This window comes from Dryas octopetala, chromosome 1 (genome assembly GCF_963921425.1).
Source record: "Dryas octopetala chromosome 1, drDryOcto1.1, whole genome shotgun sequence".
NCBI classification, from domain to species: Eukaryota; Viridiplantae; Streptophyta; class Magnoliopsida; order Rosales; family Rosaceae; genus Dryas; species Dryas octopetala.
In genome coordinates this window covers 29,877,016-29,899,414 of record NC_141366.1, presented here as the reverse complement: position 1 = coordinate 29,899,414, position 22,399 = coordinate 29,877,016, and the positions used below count along the sequence as shown (strand labels likewise).

General features: G+C 39.4%; 2 protein-coding genes across 2 annotated transcripts; both read right to left on the bottom strand.

Moving 5' to 3' along the window:
* Positions 1-507: 507 nt before the first annotated feature.
* LOC147299633 (uncharacterized) lies at positions 508-1,973 on the bottom strand. The gene has a single exon (XM_086229668.1). The coding sequence runs from the start codon at positions 1,932-1,934 to the stop codon at positions 822-824; it is 1,113 nt and encodes a 370-aa protein (XP_086085794.1). The 5' UTR covers positions 1,935-1,973; the 3' UTR covers positions 508-821.
* A 16,199-nt stretch (positions 1,974-18,172) lies between these two features.
* LOC147299632 (uncharacterized) lies at positions 18,173-20,526 on the bottom strand. The gene is made up of 2 exons (XM_086228783.1): positions 18,638-20,526; positions 18,173-18,511 (listed from the first exon to the last, which is right to left on the bottom strand). The coding sequence occupies exon 1, from the start codon at positions 20,509-20,511 to the stop codon at positions 18,664-18,666; it is 1,848 nt and encodes a 615-aa protein (XP_086084909.1). The 5' UTR covers positions 20,512-20,526; the 3' UTR covers positions 18,173-18,511; positions 18,638-18,663.
* Positions 20,527-22,399: the final 1,873 nt, after the last annotated feature.

Here is a 22,399-nt window from a genome sequence, read left to right as displayed (position 1 = left end):
TTAGTTTTTTTTATTATCGATCTTAATATTGTTGGATTAAAAGAAAACATATAAAGTGCCCATCAATTTTCTGTAAACTATTTGTAGATGCCAGCAAAGTATCGAGATCGAGTGGGAATTATAACAAATGGATGACGTTGAAAATATTTGTTGGTTGAGTCATGATTTGCAGTAAACTTAATTTCTACATGAAGTCAACTCAAATTATTCTTTAATTTTGCGTGGGCGTGCCCAGTTGATAGAATTTGAAAAATCCATGTACCAAATCTATTATAAATTTGGCTGTTACTTCTATTTAATAGTTTGACATATATGCTAGCTATTAGAAAGATCAACTTAATTATAATATTAAAATGCTCCCTCAATCCTTTAATAATAATCTTATATTAATTAATCAATGGTATAATTTTGAGTTTTCAACAGGAAGCTAGCACATAACTTATTAAATCCAAAGTAGTACGTACTCATAAATATTAATAAAATTCTAAATAGACTACGTACATGAAATGTTCTTTGCTTTCATTTCTTTATAGAAGTAGTACAATTATGAGTGCTTACAAGAGCATACAGGAAGGGTTCTGTTAGACCCTTATTATCCACAAATACATGCACTAAATTTTTTGTCATGAAAAGAAACAAAGCTAAGAAAATGGTTCCCAACGTCCAAAAAACGAAGTAGTTATTCAAAGAGATCATTATTTCTAGTGGCTGCATGTAACCGTTGTGCCTTGCAAGCTTAATTAGTAGTGTTTTGGAGGTGGAGGTGATCTATAGTAATATTGGGGAGGTGGTGGAGACTTCAATGGAGGAGGTGACTTGTACTAGTATGGAGGTGGTGGTGATGGAGAAGGTGGAGGTGGAGACTTGTAGTGGTAAGGAGGTGGGGGGGAAGGTGATGGTGGAGGTGGAGGTGGGGACTTGTAGATATATGGAGGAGGAGGTGAAGGTGATGGTGGTGGTGGTGACTTGTAGACATAAAGAGGGGGAGGTGATGGTGATGGTGATGGAGGTGGGGGTGACTTGTAATGGTATGGTGGTGGAGGTGAGGGTGAGGGTGGTGGAGGTGATTTATAAATGTAGGGAGGAGGAGGTGATGGGGATGGAGTTGGTGGAGATTTGTACACATAAGGAGGAGGTGGTGAGGGTGAAGGGGGAGGTGGGGACTTGTAGATGTAAGGTGGAGGTGGTGATGGAGATGGTGGTGGTGGAGATTTGTACACATAAGGAGGAGGTGGTGAGGGTGAAGGGGGAGGTGGGGACTTATAGATGTATGGTGGAGGTGGTGATGGAGATGGTGGTGGTGGAGATTTGTAGATATATGGAGGTGGAGGTGATTGTGATGGCGGTGGTGGGGATTTGTAGACGTAAGGAGGTGGTGGTGAAGGAGATGGCGGAGGCGGAGATTTGTAGACATAAGGAGAAGGTGGTGATGGAGATGGTGGTGGTGGAGACTTGTAAACATAAGGAGGAGGTGGTGATGGAGATGGTGGAGGTGGAGATTTGTAAACGTAAGGAGGAGGTGGTGGTGGAGATGGTGGAGGTGGAGATTTGTATATGAAAGGAGGTGGTGGTGGTGATTTATAGATGTAGGGAGGAGGAGGTGATGGGGAAGGGGGTGGAGGAGATTTGTACATGTATGGACCAGGTGGTGAGGGTGATGGGGGTGGGGGAGACTTATAAATGTATGGAGGAGGTGGGGAATGAGATGGTGGTGGTGGAGACTTATAGTGATAAGGTGGAGGGGGTGATGGTGATGGAGGTGGTGGTGGTGGTGACTTGTAGTGGTAAGGTGGGTAATTGTGGTAATGCTTTGTGTGGTCGGGTGGTGGCGTTGGTGAAGCATAAGTGTAAGGCTTATTGGCAAGCACACTAGTGGCTAAGAGGCACAAAGCCACCCGAAATAACATTGTAGGCCAATGCCCCAAGGTTCCCATTTCTGGCAATATTATTTCAGCTCTTATTGCCAAAATATGTAGTTCTTGATTCTACTTGTTTGGTTAAGGGTGTGAGAGCTGGCCCTTTTATAGCAGTCTTTCTAATCATTTTGAATAAGACGTGTTTAGTTTATTCTTTTTTTTTTTTGGCCAAGGTGTTTTGTTTATTCAACATAACAGGAGTGATATAAAATATGGTATGAACTTTCTTCCAAATTGTACTCGAAGTTTTTAACAAGAAATTACAGATTTACTCTACTTATTTTATAACTAGTTAATTTGGGTCCACGATTTTTTTTTAAATTCTGTTTTGATCCACTAATTGTTCTACTTGTTCAATAAAGATCCAGATTTGTTTTCTCAAATCTTGCCTCCCTTTTACCCTATCAGATCTCACAAAAATTCAGCAAACATATACTTGTTTTAAACCTATGCATCTTCATTTTACAACCATATAAAAATCATTCAAATTGGAGTTCTAAAACTTAAGATAATTGATCCCAAAGTATGGTACTCGAAACTGCCAATTTTTCAAACTTCACCCAATCTCAATTCTCTTAGATTTTAATACTCTAAATTGATTCCTATGACTAAAAAATGATGAAATATAACTTATACTTCAATTATAATTAAAGAAAACGTAACTCAAAGAATTTAAAGTCAGAAATCTGAACCTTTATTGAACAAATATATGAATCAATTAGTGGACCAAAACAGAACTTAAAAAAGATTATGAACTAAAATTGAACTAAGTATAAAATAAGTGAACCACATCTGTAATTTTCTCAAGTTTTTAAATATATGCCAATCAAAGAGTGATTGTGGGAACCCACAATGTATATTCAACATTGTTCTTCCATGGTGGCCATGAACAAGTCAATTGCAGAGTAGGAATTATGGTGTTGTACGGCTGGGTATATAAGAGTAGTGAAAACATAAAAGCGTGTTAATGAAAAACGGTGATCGATCTACGAGTGAGAATGCATTTATATTTAGTCAAAATGCGAGCTTGAATGCTACGTACTACAATGTAACTAATTAAAGACTTCTAACGCACAACAAGAAAAACAATGAAAGTGTTATGGCATTGAAATCTTCTTGCCGGCCTCTAACATTGAAATTTGTTCTTGCTACGTATGCCTTTTTGTTCTCTAGTTTTTATATATGTATGGCTAGCTCTCTAGTTTTGTCAAATTCTAGACTTACTAGTGACGTAGCATGATTTGAAAAAACTCAACACTAATTATTTTTTGTATATCTTTCATATGTGTTAACAATGACATATATATGCACGTGTCTCCCTTCCTCCCTCCTTCCAACTACATACAAGCTAGGGTGGTATACCAACATTGTATATATTAGGAATCTATTAAAATTATAATACGTTTATAATATTAATATCTAAACTTTAAATCTTAAATTTTTATCATTAATAATTGTACACGGTGTTTTAAATTGAGTGAATCTGTAGCACTATACACAGTATCAATAATTGTTAGGGTTTATGAAATATAAGATCGGTTGGTGCAGAGGATAGACTCGCAAGTAAAACTCTTTGGCACACAATTGGTTCCCTCCACTAAGCTAGTTGATAATTACTAATATTAATTTTCAGCTTAATTTTTGTTTTCTGTGTTTGTTTTTTCACTTTTCAAATGGAAGCTTCATAATTTAGGAGAAGTAAACGCCTCTCAGTTTATGGCAGAGTGATGGGTTGCTCATTTCCTGATGTGTTTGTACCTAGATATATCAATATATTGTATAAATATATACTAATTATCAGAAATAAATAAGGTTCTAATAAATTAATGGACTCAAATTTAACGATGATGGGCCGTTTAGATGGAAAAAAATAATTGGAATTTAGACAAAATTGAAAAACAAAAAAGAATTTAAATATTGACATATCCTAATTTTCTCATAATCCAATCATGTATTTGTGACAAGCTAGTGAACCCAGCCATTCTTTCTTGGTCAATGAATTTTAGACAGTAGCTCCAAAACAAATAGGGATCAACAGTCAATGGGATTGAGACGTTCCACGTTTCATGTAAGAAAACTTCTTGTGTACACGACATGAAATATTATTTAATATTTCAGTCTATATATTTATTTATATCTTTGCCTTATATATTTTATTTAGATATCAAATAAATTGCATAAATCTTTAGGCTGATAAAACATTTGAGAATTTTTATTAAATGCAAGAGGCACCATTATGATCAACCCGCAGACGGCAAAAATCCAAATATTAATTTGACCCAACTCTATGCTGATTGCTGAATGCATCACATCATAAATAATTAAATACAACTTTTTAAATGGCTCAAGTTTGAAATTATATTGGACAAGATAAGAATCAGTAAGGGATGTGGGGACCTGAGAAGCAAGCCTGGCAAGTGTATTTTCCTTTTTTTTTTTTTTTTTTTGGTTTTTAGGCTTGTACAGTGTTAGAAATTAAACTTTCTGTAATTTAAAATTTATTTATTTTTGTTCAATCTTCTATTAGTGAAATAGGCTGACTGCTGCAGGTTGCCACCGACAATAAAGAAACTTGTTTTAGGTTTCCTTAGGAACCTTCCAATGGAATTAATTTGGAATTTAACAACTTTTGGGGGTATGTAAAAAATTCATTACATGACGGTGGTAGCAAATCATTTACTAATGACTGTCGCCAGCTATTAATTGGTAGCATATCATTGTCATATATTTTCTAGCAATATATATAACTTTTTTGGTCAATGCATGTACGTTACAATGCAGCTATCATTAGCAGTAGCACCGATACGTTTTCAAGTTGATATATGAGACTCAAATGACCAGTTTCTAGGCTTCCCAGCTAACCTCGCATTATCTTAAATAATCATTTGGCAAATCATTAGAAAATCTTTATGAGCTTGCGTTTAGTTTATTGCATGCTAGCCTCTTGACATGCGCTATTATGTAGGGGTGGGTTCGGTACGGGAACCGTACCGAACCTTTAATACCGCATGCCGGCCGAAGGAGGTCGGAATTCTTGTATTTCGGCTCCGATACCGTACCGCTAGAATGCGGTAACCGCACTTATCGGTGCGGTACGGTGTTTTGCGGCATCGGGCGGTATTGGTAATACCGAACACCTGAATTGCACAGCCTAATCCCATTCGATAGCAGCAGTTTATTGCAAACACTCATCAAATTTGCAATTTGAAGCCTAAAATGCTGTTCAACCAAAATAAACTATGGATTCAAAATGGCCAGATGGAAGGCAGCAATATGTTCTACAAATATGTCATCCATAATTCCATACAAATATACAATATACAATACCAATACCTAAACAAATATTCAAAATCACATATCAATATGTCATCCATAATTCCATATCAATACCTAAACAAATCCAAGTCTCACACACATACACTTAACCTGTGAATAATTAACAAATTAGAAGGAGGAAAATGGCATCAGAAATCATACAAATGAAACAGCCATTAGAAATCAACCTTAAGTTACAACCTTGCAAATTACAAATTACAAACTTAAGTTTAAAACTTAAATTATACAAATGAAACAAGTTCAACAACCATCAGAAATCAACCTCTGCAGCTGGAAAATGGCAGATGGAAGGCAGCAGACAGAAATAATCAACCTCTGCAGCTGGAAAATGGCAGATGGAAGGCAGCAAATGAAACAACCATCAGAAATCAACCTCTGCACCAAACCAAATGTGAGTGTGTTTGCACAAGTGTCTTAGTTTGTGTAAATGTGTCAATATTTAAACCCACAGATAAACCCCAAATCGCATCCAACCCCTAACCCTAACTCTAGCACTATCCCAAATTTCCAATCATCAACCAATTCAAAACAAAGGGGTATTGTATTAATGTTAAAAGAAATGACATCAAAAGCTGGTAAGCAACCCAATCCATCAAGGATCACACCACTGTTATGCTATCTCCTAAGTAGATTGTGGCAGCCCAACCCCAGCTCGGCAGCTACTCCATTTTTTTTTTATTGAGACCTACCCCTTCATTCTTCTTCTTTAAATTTTCTTTTTGGTTCAGTTCTTACATTCTCTAGGAGCTGCAAGACCCAGGTAAGTTGAATCTATGGTTAATTTCTATTCATTTTTCATTTTCACTTTTCGCTTTTCTCTTTAATTTCTAGGGTTTAAATATATTTCTCATTTCTGTTCAGTTTAGTCTTCACAAATGTCAGCCACTACACCAGCCATCCCTTCCCCTGTCTCTGTTGCTCTCTTTTCTCTCCAAATGACACGCAAGCCATAGCAACAGAACCTCTCCCCCTTGCTCTCCTTTTTCTTTACTCTCTCACATCCCCACTGCAAGGTAATCTCTCTTAATTTATGAATTTAGAACTACTATTGTTAAATTTTTATTTTGGTCACTGAGTTATATAATTTTCCCTTTCAGTTCCCTCTGTCTCTCAAATCCCGAATCCAATTAATACCATAATTGAGTTGCTGAAGGTGAGTTCCTAATTTAGGTAATACAAGTATTTAGAAATACTATAGGTTGATGATGAAGCTGTATGATAATTAAGGAACACTGAAATAACTTATTCCTCATTATTATGGACATCAATTCCAACCAAGATATATGAAACTGCACTGCATAAAAATTAAGGAAAACATAAACACCAGAACTCATTCAAAAGTCAGTAATATGGATGGACATTTAATCTAACCAAAATACATGAAACTGAACAAAGATGGCAATTCTAAGGTCTTATTCAAGCATGCATATATCCAAGAATTTAACTATTGCAACATTCAAAAAGGGGATAAGTATGCTTACCCATGAGAAATGGCCACCATGAAATCTGTTGTCTGTGCCAGCCAAAAAAACTACTTAAAAAATGCATAAAATGGATGGAAAACCACTGTTATGCTATCTCCCAACAGAAATTAAATAAAACATTACGCCAGCAAGTACCTCAGATTTAATCATGTAGTAGTAGAAGAAGGAGGCATGGCACTTGCACTGGGTCCACTTGCACTGGGTCCACTTGCACTTGCACTTGCACTTGCTTGAATCAAAGTGGAGGCTGCATGTAAAATAAATTACAAACTTAGACACATAACAGAACAATCAATATAATTTAAATTGCATTGAAATTTGAAACACCAAAATCTTACTTGCTTCTATTTCTTCAAGATCCCTATAAAATTCAACCTCTTTGTCCATTGGTTCCTTGTAGAAGCTAAATTCTTCGGCTCTAAGCCAATCATTAGTACACACTAATGCCTCTACCATTTTTGGAGTCAATGACGTTCTAAAAGGATCAACAATCCTCCCTCCTAGGCTAAAAGCATTCTCACTAGCAACGGTAGAACTTGGAATTGCAAAGATATCATTGGCAATCTTTGCAAGGATTGGATATCTTGTTGCATTCACTTTCCACCAATTCAAGATGTTGAAATCAGCCGCTGTTGCACTCTCAAAAGGATCCAACAAGTATTTATCCACTTCATTGGATACTTCCACAAGTCGTTGCTCAACCCTTTGTTGTATAAGGACTCTCCACATTTCGGCTCCTAGATCTTCTTCTACATCATCATCAGCCATCTCAATCCTTACCCGACCCCCTACATATCGGGCAGCTTCACTCTCATTGGTTCCACTCCCTTTATACTCATCATACAAAGCAAGCAAGCATTGTTTAACCTCACCCACAACTTCTTCAACCCTAGATGGATCGGCTCCAATATTGGAGAAGGATATTTTAATCATTTCAAATTTAAGTCTAGGGTCTAGTGCTTCAGCTACAAATACAAGCTTGTTTATTATCTCAAAACTCCCCCAATACTTGTCAAATTTGGCCATCATTGAAGAAGCCACCCTTTGCAATGTAGGATCTCTTACATCACTCACTTTTTTCAGTATCTCACTTTGTAACCCAACCATTTGTTGCCAAATTATGGGTGAAGTACAAGTCTTGGTGGCACTAAGTTTCAATGTTGTTTGATAAAATCTTTTAAGAAAATGCACATAGGCTTTTGCCTTGTCCCAATCCTCATCTCCCGGGGGCCCCACTCTCTTAACTAGGTTTCTTGATGCATCCTTTTCATACTCATTAAAATAACTCACAAAAGGAGCCGATTCATCCCCCATCCTTTTGAACACCATCCTATACTTGAATGCACTGTCAAGCATCTTATAAGTGGCATTCCACCTTGTAGAAACATCCATAGGCACATTTGCCATCTTGTCCATGCACTCTAAGATGGCAAATTGCCTAAACTTGTCTAACCTAGCTGGGGATGAGTGAATGTACTTCACACAATTCCTTATCCTCTCAATTGAGCTATAAAGCTCCTTCAACCCATCCTTCACAATTAAATTCAAGATGTGACAAGCACACCTCATATGCAAGTACTTGCCATCAAGCATTAAAGTTTTTAATGCCTTGAACCTTTTGGCCATGTACTCAACAGCCCCATCATTTGTCTTAGCATTATCCACTGTAATGCTAAACACCTTTTTTATCCCCCAACTGTTCAAACACCCCTCTAGACACCTCCCTATATCTTCCCCCTTGTGACTTGTGATCTTAGTGAAATTAATGATCCTTTTATGCAAATTCCAGTCACTGTCCAAGAAATGGGCAGTGACTACCATATAATTGATGTTTTGGATCGAGGTCCAAGTATCGGTTGTGATACTTACCCTTTGGTCACCTATCACATTTAATATCTTAGCCCTTTCCACTAAGAACAAATCCCACACTAGGGCAGCCACCTTCTTCCTATCGGGAATCTTGAACCTAGGTTGAAGATCTTTGATGAAGGCTCTCCACCCTTTTCCCTCAACTGTCCTAAAGGGCTGCTCATCAATAATGATGTATTGCACAAGCATTTGTTCATGTCTTTGCTGGTTAAAGGACCAAGGAACCAAAGGAGCACCAATTGTCTCATTTGTCAATAAAGGTTGAGTAGGATCCCCCTTATCATAAAAAGGACTAAGCTTGCATCTATCTAGGTGACTTCTCAACCCAGTGGTCCCATTCTTCCTAGAATCAGCAGGTACCTCCTTTTGGCAATAGTTGCAAACCCCCATGGTATGCTTTACCCCCTTATCATCTGTTTTTTGGATTTTCTTGCAGTGTTCCCACACAATAGAACTACCCTTTTTCCTCTTTCCTCCCACTTCAGCGACTGTTTGGGGTTGAGATTGTGTTTGTGGTGAAGGTTGTGTTTGGGGTGAAGGTTGTGTTTGGGGTGAAGGTTGTGTTTGTGTTTGGGATTGTGGTACAGACCCTAATGAGGCACCTAGTGTATTTGATTGGCTAGAGGAATCCATCATATCCTAAAACAGAGACACAAATCTTAGGTGGAAAAATGCAACCTTGCAAAATGCAAATCATACAACCTTGTAATCTAATACACTAATACATGTCAATTAGTCAATATGTCATACTAATACTAACATTTCAGCAAGCACAAAGCACAATTAACAATCACATATTCACATTACACAATCCCAAAATCAAAGCACAATTAACAAGCAGCACAAACCCTTAACCCCAAAATCAAAATCACATATTCACATTACACAATCCCATTACTTCAATTTATTCAAAATCAAACTCAATTTATGTCAACTAAGCCAAACTAAGTTACTAAGCCATGAAATATTGAAATCCATATACCTGATCGTTGCCACCAGCCAGCTTCACTCTCAATCTCTTAACAGTAAGCAACTAAGCACTAAGCACTAAGCACTAAGCAACACGAAGCTTCAACCTTGCAAGGAAACCATGAAGATCAATTATATTTCAAGCCATTTATATATGCAGATTACAAACCCTAACCCAAAACCCTTAATTAATCCCTAATTTTAAAACCCTAATTGAGAAATTATCCTAATTCGAAACCCTAAATTGAAACCCTAATGAATTCCTAACAAACAAAATATAAATTGAAACTTTGAAACCCTAAATTTAAACCCCAATAAATTGAAACCCAAAAAACCCCAATTCGAAACCCTAATTGAGCAATTACCTTCAGATTGGCGTGGCGTGGGTGATTGGGCCGTGAGACAGAGAGAGAGAGGCGACGAGTAACGACGGTGGTTAGACAGAGAGAGAGGCGACAATGGTTACTGAACTTACTGGTTAGACAGAGAGAGAGGTGGTGATTGGTGAGAGTCGTCAGACAAAGAGAGAAAGGGAGAGAGGGAGGCGACGGTGGCTGAACTGGTGGTTTAAGGTGGTGGTGGGTCGTGTTTGGGGTCTAAGATGGTGGTGGTGGTGGTCGGAGATGCTGTAGTGGTGGTCACTGGAGATGGCGATATGCTGTAGTGGTTGGGAATTTGGGAAGGAGACTTCGAGAGTGAGACAGAGACAGAGACTTCGAGAGTGAAACCAACAAAAAAAATCTGTTTCGGTATAAAATTAATCAAATAAATGTATAAAACTGATTTTTTTATTTTTTTTTTAAATTGGTATTCGGTATCGGTATACCGCCGGTATTGTATTCCATAAGCCGATGCCGTTACCAAAATAGACGGTTCGGAACTAATACCGAAATGGCGGTATCGGTTACCTCAATATTCGGTAATTTTCGGTGCACTTTGCGGTCGGCTCTCGGTAAATTTCGGTAATTCGGCATAAAATCCCAGCCCTACATATATATGTAGGCACACGAACATTGAAACTTGTGTCTCCAAAATCAAGGAATTATTTTGACAAAAAATTATAAATAGCAAACTTAATTTCTAAATATAGACTGTCTATATCTTTCCTTTTTTCCTTTATTTTCGTAGTATTTGTCCCCTCATTTTACGTTGCATCATCTCATACTATATACAAGCATGGACGCTGGAAATTGTGCCCCAAAAATCAAGCAATTCATCCCATGACTGCCACCATATATTGACACCATCCATTAAGTTGCCATTCCAGGCATGGTCGTGTTTGTTAATTGTCATGATCAGAGACAGATCCACCTTGGGTCTAGTGGGAACATGTGTTCCTGTTGACTCAAGGCAGCTCTCATAGTTTCATGTATTTCTTACAAGATTTTAAAGAAAAGTTTTTCTACACATGCATCTGGCTTGTTGAGCTTCTGGTGGCAACAGCTCTTATTCTATAGTGCCCCTTGAAATTAATTGATAAATCTAGCTAGGTTCTTTCTCATTGTGATATTTAAAGTGCTACTTTGAGATTAAATTTGGCTCTGTCCCTAATCATGACCAATAAATTTGCTTAAACTTATAGGAAGAGTGGCTCTTTATCATGACTTATCAGAGCAGGAGATTTAAATCGAATTCTTACAACTGCATTAACCCAATATATATATATATGAAAATTTTTAAGTAAGGATGTCCTTACTTTAAGAAAAGTAAGAACATTGTATTTGGACCTACAATCCAATGATCGGAACCGTTTATATTTTAGAACATCATTCAAAGGTCACCCTTGCAAAAAATCAGTCAGATCAAAAACTGTTTAGCTAGTTTATTATAGCAAACATCATTTCAATTTTATCTGAGAGACTATATTTGTCTGCACAGTTTAGGTGACCAAACAATCACCGATTTGGCTAATTTTTTTACAGGGATGACCCTTGAGAAAGAACGGTTCCGATCATCGAATTGCATTTCCAAGTGTTACACAGAGAATATGTTCTTACTTTTCTTAAAATAAGGACATCCTTACTTGAATGAGTCTGCATGTATATATATGGATGTCTACAAAGTTTGGAAGACCAAACAATTATCGATTTGGTTGATTTTTTACAATGATGATCCTTAAGAATGAACCTAAAAAATGGACCGTCATGATCATTAAATTTCCCGCTCTATGGTGAACAGGTGGTTGGGTGAGCGAAGAATTCTCCGCTCTATAACGAGCGGGTGATCATTTATGTGTATATATATATATATATCATATGTTGGATTCTGATGCATATGGTAGAAAAAGTCTCGCATGTGAGAGGGAGCTAGCATGATAGTATATATAAAAATATATATATTTGCTGGCCCACATGCATTATAATAACCTACAGTTCTAAGACTAGTACGTGATAAACTAACAAACTTTGTCACACGAAACAAATTAACTATATTTACAAATTAATTATAGATAATTTCTGGAGCCTGATACGTACCTCAGCCAATGAGCAGAAGAACCGGCCAATACTCATTGAAAATGGTTCAGCTTGAGGTGCCTGCCACGACCGCTTAATTTCAAAATCATGAAGCTGCCATACGGCACCAAATTGACTATAAAAATGCAACAACTGCTCTATTTACTAACAAATGAACTGGGCTGTAGGTTCTTTATTTTAAAGGTAAATTGGGTTGTAGGTTTTTTTTTTGTCGGGGATTGTAGGTTCTTTGTTTATAAAGAGTTGTAGGTGAATTGGATTGTGTGTATATTATTTATTTATAAACATTTGTAGGTAAATTGGGTTGTATAGGATCTTTGTTTACAAAAATTAGATTGGATATGCGTATTTACTTGATACATTTGAATGAAAATGATATAGTAGGTAAATTAACATCATGCATGGTGTCGATCACTAGTTTGGTTTTTTTAGGAAAAGTGTCACTAGCTAGTTGAAAGACAAAAATTGTTGTTGATTGGCACTATTTGACACTATAGGTGTAGAAAGGTTAAACTTGATAATTGCATTATGAATAAAGTACGTATATATACAGCCCTATACGTGTTACCTAAAGCAATTAGGATTGCTTGATATACAAGATTAACATTAACCACAAGGACAAGAAACCTAAAGTCCTAAACTAAAAAGGTTTCCTAACATCCCCCCTCAAACTTGGCGGCGGAGAGAAGACAAGTTTGGACCGTAGGAGAAGAAACCGTGGTTTATGTAAGCCTTTGGTGAGAATGTCAGCGGGCTGATCAACAGAAGGAACATAATGCACTTGATGAGTTTTAAGCTTAACTCGTTCGCGGACAAAGTGATAGTCTAACTCGATGTGCTTTGTGCGAGCATGAAAAACAGGATTGGCAGCCATGTAAGTGGTGCTTAAGTTGTCACAATACAAAACAATCGGGGAAGAGGGCAGCTGGTGAAGCTCAAGAAGAAGATAGGATAACTAGATGGACTCAACACATGCATGAGCCAAGGCCCTGTATTTGGATTCAGCACTGGAACGCGACACTGTAGGCTGTTTAGAAGAGCTCCAAGAAATGAGATTAGGTCCATGATAAAGAAGAAAACCAGAAGTGGAGCGCCGGGTGTCAGGACAGCCGGCCCAATCGGCATCAGAGAAGCCACACAATTGGAAAGGACCTGTGGATGGGCGGAAAGCAATACCAAGAGAAAGGGAACCTTTAATGTACCGTAGGACTCTCTTGGCAGCAATAAGATGTGTAGCACATGGAGCAGCCATATATTGAGCAATATGATTCACAGCAAACGAGATATCAGGCCGAGTCATAATCAAATACTGAAGGGACCCAACCAAATGGCAAAATTCAGAGGGATCGGACAGGGGAGAGCCATCTTTGTTTGAAAGTTGCGGCTTGGTAGCAATGTGGGTGGAGCACGGTTTGCAATCTTCCATGTGGGTGCGATGCAAGAGATCCAAGGCGTACTTAGTCTGAGAGAGGTGAAGACCAGAGGAAGAACGCTTAACCTCAATACCAAGAAAGTAGTGAAGTAAGCCAAGATCGGTTATTTCAAACTCTCGTGCGATAGTGGAAACAAACTGATGAACAAAGGAGGGATTGTTGCCAGTCAACACAATGTCATCCACATAGAGAAGTAACACCATGAAGCAGGAAGGTCGATTGAAGATAAATAAGGAAGGGTCGGCCTTACTTTGCTGGTAACCATTGCGAAGAAGAAAAGAGCTAAACCGATGAAACCAGGCTCGCGGAGCTTGCTTGAGACCATAAAGAGCCTTGTTCAGCTTGCACACGTGATGAGGATAATTGCAATCCACAAAACCAGGCGGCTGAACCATATAGACATCCTCCTCCAAGAAGCCATGTAAAAAGGCATTCTTAACGTCAAGTTGACGAAGAGACCACCCTTTAGACACGGCAAGGCTAAGAATCAAACGGATTGTAGCGGGCTTGACAACGGGACTAAAGGTCTCGTCATAATCAAAACCATGTTGTTGATGATAGCCTTTCGCAACAAGACGAGCCTTATAGCGCTTAATGGAACCATCAGAACGTTGCAGCCGACGGGCATGATATGAGCAGGAGGAGGTACAAGACTCCAAGTACGATTTTTAAGAAGAGTATTGAACTCGTCAGACATAGCAAGGCGCCATTCAGGAGAACGAGATGCTTGTGTAAAGCAAGAGGGCTCCGAAACCTGGGAAGAGTAAGCAGCGACAAAGGCAGTTGCCAATGGATAGCGGACAGTACCATCAATATGAATCTTGGGTTTGACAATGCCTGCTTGAAGACGAGTAGTCATGGAGTGTCGCGGAGGAGACGGAGCAGCAGGGTCACCATCAGAGGAGGAACCGTCAGACAGGGAAGCACTGCCTGGAGAAGGCAGCGGAGAGGGAGGGTCCAATGGTGGTGCTGCCGGCGGGAGAGTGGGCTCAATGGGGGCAGGTGCCGAGGGAACAATAGGAGCAACAAACCCAAGGGGGCGCAGCTCTAATGGGACGGTGTCAGGAGCCGGCGGTGCAGAAGGTGAACAAGCAAATGGAAAGGTGGTTTCATCAAAGATAACATGGCGAGTGATATTGACCCGGTTGGTGAGAGGATCCAAGAAATGGTAGCCCTTGTAATGATCACTATAACCTACAAAAACACAAGCCTTGGAACGAGATGCCAATTTGTTAGGAGTATAAGCCCTGAGAAAAGGATATCAAGCACAACCAAAGGTACGAAGAAAAGAGAAAGGGGTAAACGACCAAAAAGACGAAAAATAGGGAGAGGACCATCCTAGAACAGACAGGTGTAGGTAAAAGATTGATGAGGAGAACGGCAGTTAAAGCCGTCTCCATCCATAAGTGCATGGGTGCGTGAGATTGAGAAAGAAGCATGTGAGTAACAGTGGCAATGTGGCGATGCTTGCGTTCAGCAAGCCCATTTTGTTGCGGGGTATGTGGACAAGAAAGACGACGAAATATACCACGAGAGTTGCAAAACTCAATAAAGGAGTGATTCACAAACTCCATGCCACCATCACTCTGGAAAAATTTAACAGAGCACCCAAATAAATTGAAGACCATGAAATAAAAATTGCGAAAATAAGAAAGAACTTCATATTTAAGTTTCATGGGATAAATCCACGAAAAACGGCTATAATCGTCAGTAAACAAAACATAATAACAGTAACCATAAACAGAGGAAATGGATGACATCCATACATCAGAATGAATTAAATAAAAGGGGCAATGAGCCGTTATTTTATTAGAAGAAAAAGGAAGCCTGTGGGATTTACCCAAAGCACAAGTCGTACAAAAATGCCTAATAGAACGACTAGGGCGAGAGAGACCTAAATCTAAACGAGAAAAGACAACAGCAGACGGATGACCTAAACGATTGTGCCACAAGGCAGAGGAGTGAGCAACGAAAGCTTGCGGCGACGACACGGACAAGGGATAGAGACCATCCTTACATGGGCCCTGAAAGAGAGTAACACCAGAAGACAAGTCAGAAATAAGGAAGCGAGTAGGTTCAAAGGAAATGCGAACATTATTATCTTTTGTAAAACAAGCGACAGAGAGCAAATTTTTAGTAAGAGAAGGCACGTGAAAAACATTCTTCAATAGAAACTTGGAAGAACCTAAGAGAGGGGAAGGGTACCAGTTTGAGTTATGGGCAAGGCATCACCGTTACCAAGAAGCACAGTGTTATTACCGTTGTAAGGAGTAGTGTCAGTCAAGACACTACCATTGCTCGTCATGTGATGGGTAGCGCCAGTGTCAGTAAACCATGGTTGATCAAAAGAGGAAGGCGCAAAACTGGGAGTAGAAGGATAGCCGGACCCAGAGGAAGTAGAGGAATGAAAACCCGCAAAAGGAGAGTCTGGAGGAAGCGGACGATGCGGCCACATGGTGAAATTATGGCCAGGTGAGTTGCAAAAATTGCACCAAATCACCGGAGGAGCACCAAGGATGCCGGAGGAAGAAGCATGGGAATGCATGGAGGAGGGCAGCGGCGGGGGAGAGAACCACGCAGGCTGGTGGTGCCAGGGACCACTGCGACCATGGCCGCGACCCCCACGACCCCGTGAGTAACCACCACCACCACTGCGGCCATAGTGGTTGGAGGGAGGCCCCTGGTAGTGATTGGGAGGGCCAAAAGAGGGGCGAGAACCACGCGGAGGCTGGACCGTGAGAAGTGCCTGAGAAGGGGAGGGGGCAGCAGCGCGAGAGACGTGTGACTCAAAAGAAAGGAGACGACCACGCAGATCAGGAAAAGCAGGCAGAGGCGGAGAGTTCAGAATGGCTGTTACAAACATAGAGAAGTCAGAGCCCAAACCACGAAGCACCGCCGTGATAAGATCAGTGTTGGACACGGGTTCATTAATGGCAGCGAGAGCATCAGCGAGAGACTTAGCGTGTTGAAGAAACTCAGAAACGGACTTAGAACCCTTTTCCATGGACAACAACTGAAAGCGAAGATTGGTGGAATTGGCAATGGAAGCCTGAGTAAAATGCTGACGAATACAGTCTCAAATAGCACGAGCAGAGGATTTGCCCACAGCAAGAGAGAGCACGGGCTCAGAGAGAGTGGAAGGGAGATAACTAACCACCAACTGATCTTGTTGAAACCAAAGATTGTAGGCCGGATTGGGAGCAAGGGAGGCAGCAGCACCAGTGGCGGCATCGGCAGGAATAGCCACAGTAGAGGGAGGAGAGGAATAAGAACCATCAACAAATTTAAAAAGACCATGCCCAATAAGAAAGGGGTGCATCTGACTCTCCCAAAGGAGATAATTAGTCTCAGAGAGCTTCAAAAACTGAGCCACATTAGGACCCGAGGGAGTAGAAGAGGAGAAGGGAGCAGATGCAGACGCCATGGAAACAAAGAAAGAAGTAAAAGGGGCAAGGGTGTCGAAAAGAGGAGAGGGGGGCTAGGGTTTCAAAAAGAAAAGAGAAAAGCCCACAAAGTTCGTGAGAACCTCTGATACCATGTAGAAAGGTTAAACTTGATAATTGCATTATGAATAAAGTACATATATATACAGTCCTATACGTGTTACCTAAAGCAATTAGGACTGCTTGATATACAAGACTAACATTAACCACAAGGACAAGAAACCTAAAGTCCTAAACTAAGAAGGTTTCCTAACAATAGGTATACGTGTATGTTTGAATTGTAGGTATGCTGAAATTTGAGGTGTAAATGGTGACATTTACATAGTTTATGCAAGTTCTTTGGATGTATGTATCTATGGAGGCTGATGCATGAGAATATATATTGCTTTATTTTTCTAAGAATTTTTTTTTTTAGATAAATTGGTGTGCATGATTATTATTGCAAGACATATGGAAGTTTGGTGGAATTCATGTTTAAAATGTAAAAGAAAAAAAAATAAACGTCCAAGAATTGAATGAGCAGCATTTAAAGGCCCAAGATATAAAAAGATAAACAAGACGCTTCATAAATTCAGAGTCAACTAGGAAAAAAAAACGTTTGAAAATTGGATTGAGGGTATTTTGGAAATTTATCATATGTGAATATTAAAAAAATGCTGACTAAGAAATCTAAAAATCAAAATTTGGTGAGTTGGCAAGTAGTCAAAGGGTTTTACTCATTAAAAAAACATAGCACGAGTTTTTATAATAGAAAAGTGAATTTAAAGGGGTTTTCTTTAATTTACTAAAATATAGTATCTAACCGGTTAGTTTTGGAATATATATAGCACGTCTCTATAATAGTTAGACCAAGCACTAGCTGAATAAATAGTTACAACCAAGCTCCAAAGTGCATGACTTCCATTCAAGTGAATTTAGGCTTTGATTCGTGTACATCACACTAAGTAAGGTATCGGAGAGCGTTGCAATATTGTTTCTTAGTATTTAATTTCTTGATTGTATGTCATTCAAGTAATTCAACAGCTATGTGGAAATTTGCTCGATCCCACAGCATCCAAATCAGTTTGGGGCCTTAGGAATCCGAGATGTGGAATGAAGAGAGAGAGAGAGAGAGAGAGAGAGAGAGAGAGAGAGAGAGAGAGAGAGAGAGAGAGAGAGAGAGAGAGAGAGAGAGAGAGAGAGAGAGAGAGAGAGAGAGAGAGAGAGAGAGAGAGAGAGAATGAGCTTTGGGGAATAATTAATTATGGCTCCATTTTATTAATTTCACAATCTTCAACACTTTTAAAAAAATAAAAAATATACGTTATGAACAAATGATATCCAATTAATTACATTAAATCTCGGTTTATGTAACCGAAAATGACCAACATAAAAGAAATCGTGTGTAACTTATTCCTTTATGACGACAACAAAATAATAAAACTATAAATTGCATGAAAGCTGCAAAGCACGTACACCACGTCCATATTGCACCCTCTTATTATTCTCAAATTGCTTTCTTGGTCCCGTTTTGATTGATCGCATGCAAACAAGTCACAATGATAAAAGTCTCTGTTGCTGCAATTATTTGTTTCACCAATCTATAACCTGCAATTAATGCAAAACAAGACGTTAGTAAATTGGAAAATCACAAAAGGTTACATATATTTAATGAATTAAGAAGAGCAATGATAAGAGAAGTAAATGAAAAACTTGATGATAAAAGACACTTACACGAAGTGAACATAAATTCTATTTGCTTAGTAAGAAACAGGTGGTGGAGGAGACCTGTAGTAGTAGCGTTTAGGAGGTGAGGGTGATGGTGATGGTGGTGGTGGTGATTTGTAAACATAGGGAGGTGGAGGTGATGGAGATGGGGGTGGTGGTGACTTGTAAACATAAGGTGGAGGAGGTGATGGTGAGGGTGGTGGTGGCGATTTATAAATGTAAGGAGGTGGTGGGGATGGAGAAGGTGGTGGTGGGGATTTGTACACGTAGGGAGGAGGAGGTGAAGGAGAAGGGGGTGGTGGTGACTTATACACATAGGGAGATGGGGGTGATGGAGAAGGAGGTGGTGGCGACTTGTAGACATAGGGAGGCGGAGGTGATGGAGATGGTGGTGGTGGTGACTTGTAAATGTAAGGTGGAGGAGGGGATGGAGAAGGAGGAGGTGGTGATTTATAAATGTAAGGTGGAGGTGGGGATGGAGAAGGAGGTGGTGGTGACTTATAAATGTAAGGTGGAGGTGGGGATGGAGAAGGAGGTGGTGGTGACTTGTAGACATAAGGAGGTGGTGGTGACTTGTAGACATAAGGAGGGGGAGGTGATGGAGATGGGGGTGGTGGAGACTTGTACACATAGGGAGGTGGGGGTGATGGAGAAGGTGGTGGTGGAGACTTGTACACATAGGGAGGTGGGGGTGATGGAGAAGGTGGTGGTGGAGATTTGTACACATAAGGAGGAGGAGGTGATGGAGATGGTGGTGGTGGTGATTTGTAAATGTAAGGTGGGGGAGGTGATGGAGATGGAGGAGGAGGTGACTTGTAAACGTATGGTGGAGGAGGTGATGGTGAGGGTGGTGGTGGTGATTTATAAATGTAAGGGGGAGGTGGGGATGGGGAAGGTGGTGGTGGTGACTTGTAGACATAAGGAGGGGGAGGTGATGGAGATGGAGGTGGTGGTGACTTATACACATAGGGAGGTGGGGGTGATGGAGAAGGTGGTGGGGGTGATGGAGAAGGTGGTGGTGGTGACTTGTAGACATAAGGAGGGGGAGGTGATGGAGATGGGGGTGGTGGAGACTTGTACACATAGGGAGGTGGGGGTGATGGAGAAGGTGGTGGTGGAGACTTGTACACATAGGGAGGTGGGGGTGATGGAGAAGGTGGTGGTGGAGATTTGTACACATAAGGAGGAGGAGGTGATGGAGATGGTGGTGGTGGTGATTTGTAAATGTAAGGTGGGGGAGGTGATGGTGATGGAGGAGGAGGTGATTTGTAAATGTAAGGTGGGGGAGGTGATGGAGATGGAGGAGGAGGTGACTTGTAAACATATGGTGGAGGAGGTGATGGTGAGGGTGGTGGTGGTGATTTATAAATGTAAGGGGGAGGTGGAGATGGAGAAGGAGGTGGTGGTGACTTGTAGACATAAGGAGGGGGAGGTGATGGAGATGGGGGTGGTGGTGACTTATAGACATAGGGAGGTGGAGGGGATGGAGAAGGGGGTGGTGGAGATTTGTAAACATAAGGAGGAGGTGGTGATGGAGATGGTGGTGGTGGTGACTTGTAAACATATGGTGGGGGAGGTGACGGCGATGGAGGAGGTGGGGACTTGTAGAGATATGGGGGTGGAGGAGATGGTGATGGAGGTGGTGGGGACTTATAATAATATGGTGGTGATTTGTAGTGATAAGGTGGGGTTGGTGGAGTTTTGTGATGATGCCGCTGTGGGGGTGGGGGTGACTTGTGGTGGTAAGCCGGGGTTGCTGGCGGCGGTGGAGATCCATAAACATAAGATTTCTCATCACTAGCGGCTACATTGGTGGCTATCAAGCATATAGCCAAGGCACAAAACAGCAGGCTAGGCCAAAGATTGGCCATTTTCAGCATAACTGTGGACTCAGACACCCCACAATTTTGGGACTATTATAGCTTAAAGATCAAAGGATTATTTGTGAATGATTATTGAGTAGAGGTTCACAGTTTATATAGTGATCAGTTCAACCACCAAAGCAATTGTTTAATGATATATATATGAAGTTTCTGACCGGCCTGTAACAAAACAATAATTAAAGTCCTGCAAATTTTTCCATTTCCTTTTTCAACCATTAACAATTGGATAATGGGTTATGGGATCCCACTATTCTTGAAATAGTCTCATTACTTGCAAAACTAGCTATAGTCAAGAAACATTCAAAATAAATGCATATAAACACAAGGTTTAACATCTTGCCCAAAAAAAAAAACACAAGGTTTGACATAGAATCGTGAGCAATTCTCTGAATTAGTAAGAGGAAGTAGTTGAGATTAGGTTTACTTGGAACTTTCCATTGGAATTTGGAATTTAGCAACTTTGGCAGCTGTTTAAGTAAAAATTCAATTTTATCTGCATCTGAATTTCACATATTCAATTAATCTCAAAAAATAGAATCAGTACTGGTGGATCATAGAGAATAGTTACCAGTTTACTAATTGATCATTTTGGCTTCATTGGTGCTAGGATTAAATGACAAAATTCAATGTGTATTCAAGAAACTTGAAGGAGAAAGATGGACTAATTATAATGAGTTGAAATAGAAAATTTATGCCTTTTAATTCTCACAAAAATGGTGAGATTAGTGAGAATAAGTTTTAGATATCAATCCTTTATGATTAGTTCATTTTCTTCCTTCAAGTTATAAAACATCTTTCCTTCTCTTCTTTCAATTCATATTGAATGTAATTAGTTAAGACATGTTATCTAATTTTGGGCACGAGCCTTTAGGTAGTAAATCTTTTTCACTGAAGTTTAAACAGCCAATAAGCTCACTGTCCAAAAATACCAAAAACGTGCATTATTTTCTAGCAATATAACTATTATGGTCATGCTATACAATAAAGGTAGCAGAAAAATATGCTGATATCAATCTAATGAACCACATTCCTTCCAAAAAAAAAAAAATCTAATGAACCACATGCATGACCTGTTCAAGGCTTCCCAGAAAATTACCTCCCAAACATTAAGTTTAACGTTTTCCTGCTTATTCAACTACAAAGCGTGAAAATCATATAATGCTAAAGTATTTAATAACTAAATAATTTTTGGAGAAGATAATAGAATGATTTAGCTAGACGCTTTCATTTTCATTGTCGATTACAGATGTATAAAGCTGTTTTCCATTGTTTTTGTGTGACTTATGTTTTCTAAGAAAATTAGTCATAATGAATTATTATAAATTTATAATGACGTAATGCATTATGAAAGCAAATCATAGTTGTTGTCCAAAGAAACTTTGACTAATTTTGCAATGGCAACATGCATTTATTTGGAGAAGATAAAGTCAATGTGAAGATAGATCTTTTGGACTGCCGCCCAGTTTGGCATCCCTGAAAAGAAGATAGTTTGCTCCAAATGGATTAATAGATATGATAATTATTTAATTAATAGTGAAAAGTTAGACTAACTCAAATACCGTACTCTAATAATAGAAAAGAACAGAAAAATAAGACAAAAAAATAACAGGTCAACTAAAATAATTTCTAGCTAATAGCCTAACAAAGAATTCTTCTTTTATGGATGAAGGTTAAAAAGCATATACTCTGGATTCTAATGGGGATTAATTTTTTCTTTAATGTACCAGTCACAATAAAAGAAAAGAAAACTACAAGAATAGTAACGTACTAATACATAAAAAGGTTATTCAACTTCAAAGTTAGGGGGGTGTATTCAATTAAGATTTTAATGGATTTTTATGGAATTGAAAAGTCTGATGGTATTCAATTAAGATTTTTAAAGAGT

Excerpts from the sequence above, each read along its gene's own strand:
- LOC147299633 (XM_086229668.1), bottom strand. The coding sequence starts at position 1,934 with ATGGGAACCTTGGGGCATTGGCCTACAATGTTATTTCGGGTGGCTTTG.
- LOC147299632 (XM_086228783.1), bottom strand. The coding sequence starts at position 20,511 with ATGCTGAAAATGGCCAATCTTTGGCCTAGCCTGCTGTTTTGTGCCTTG.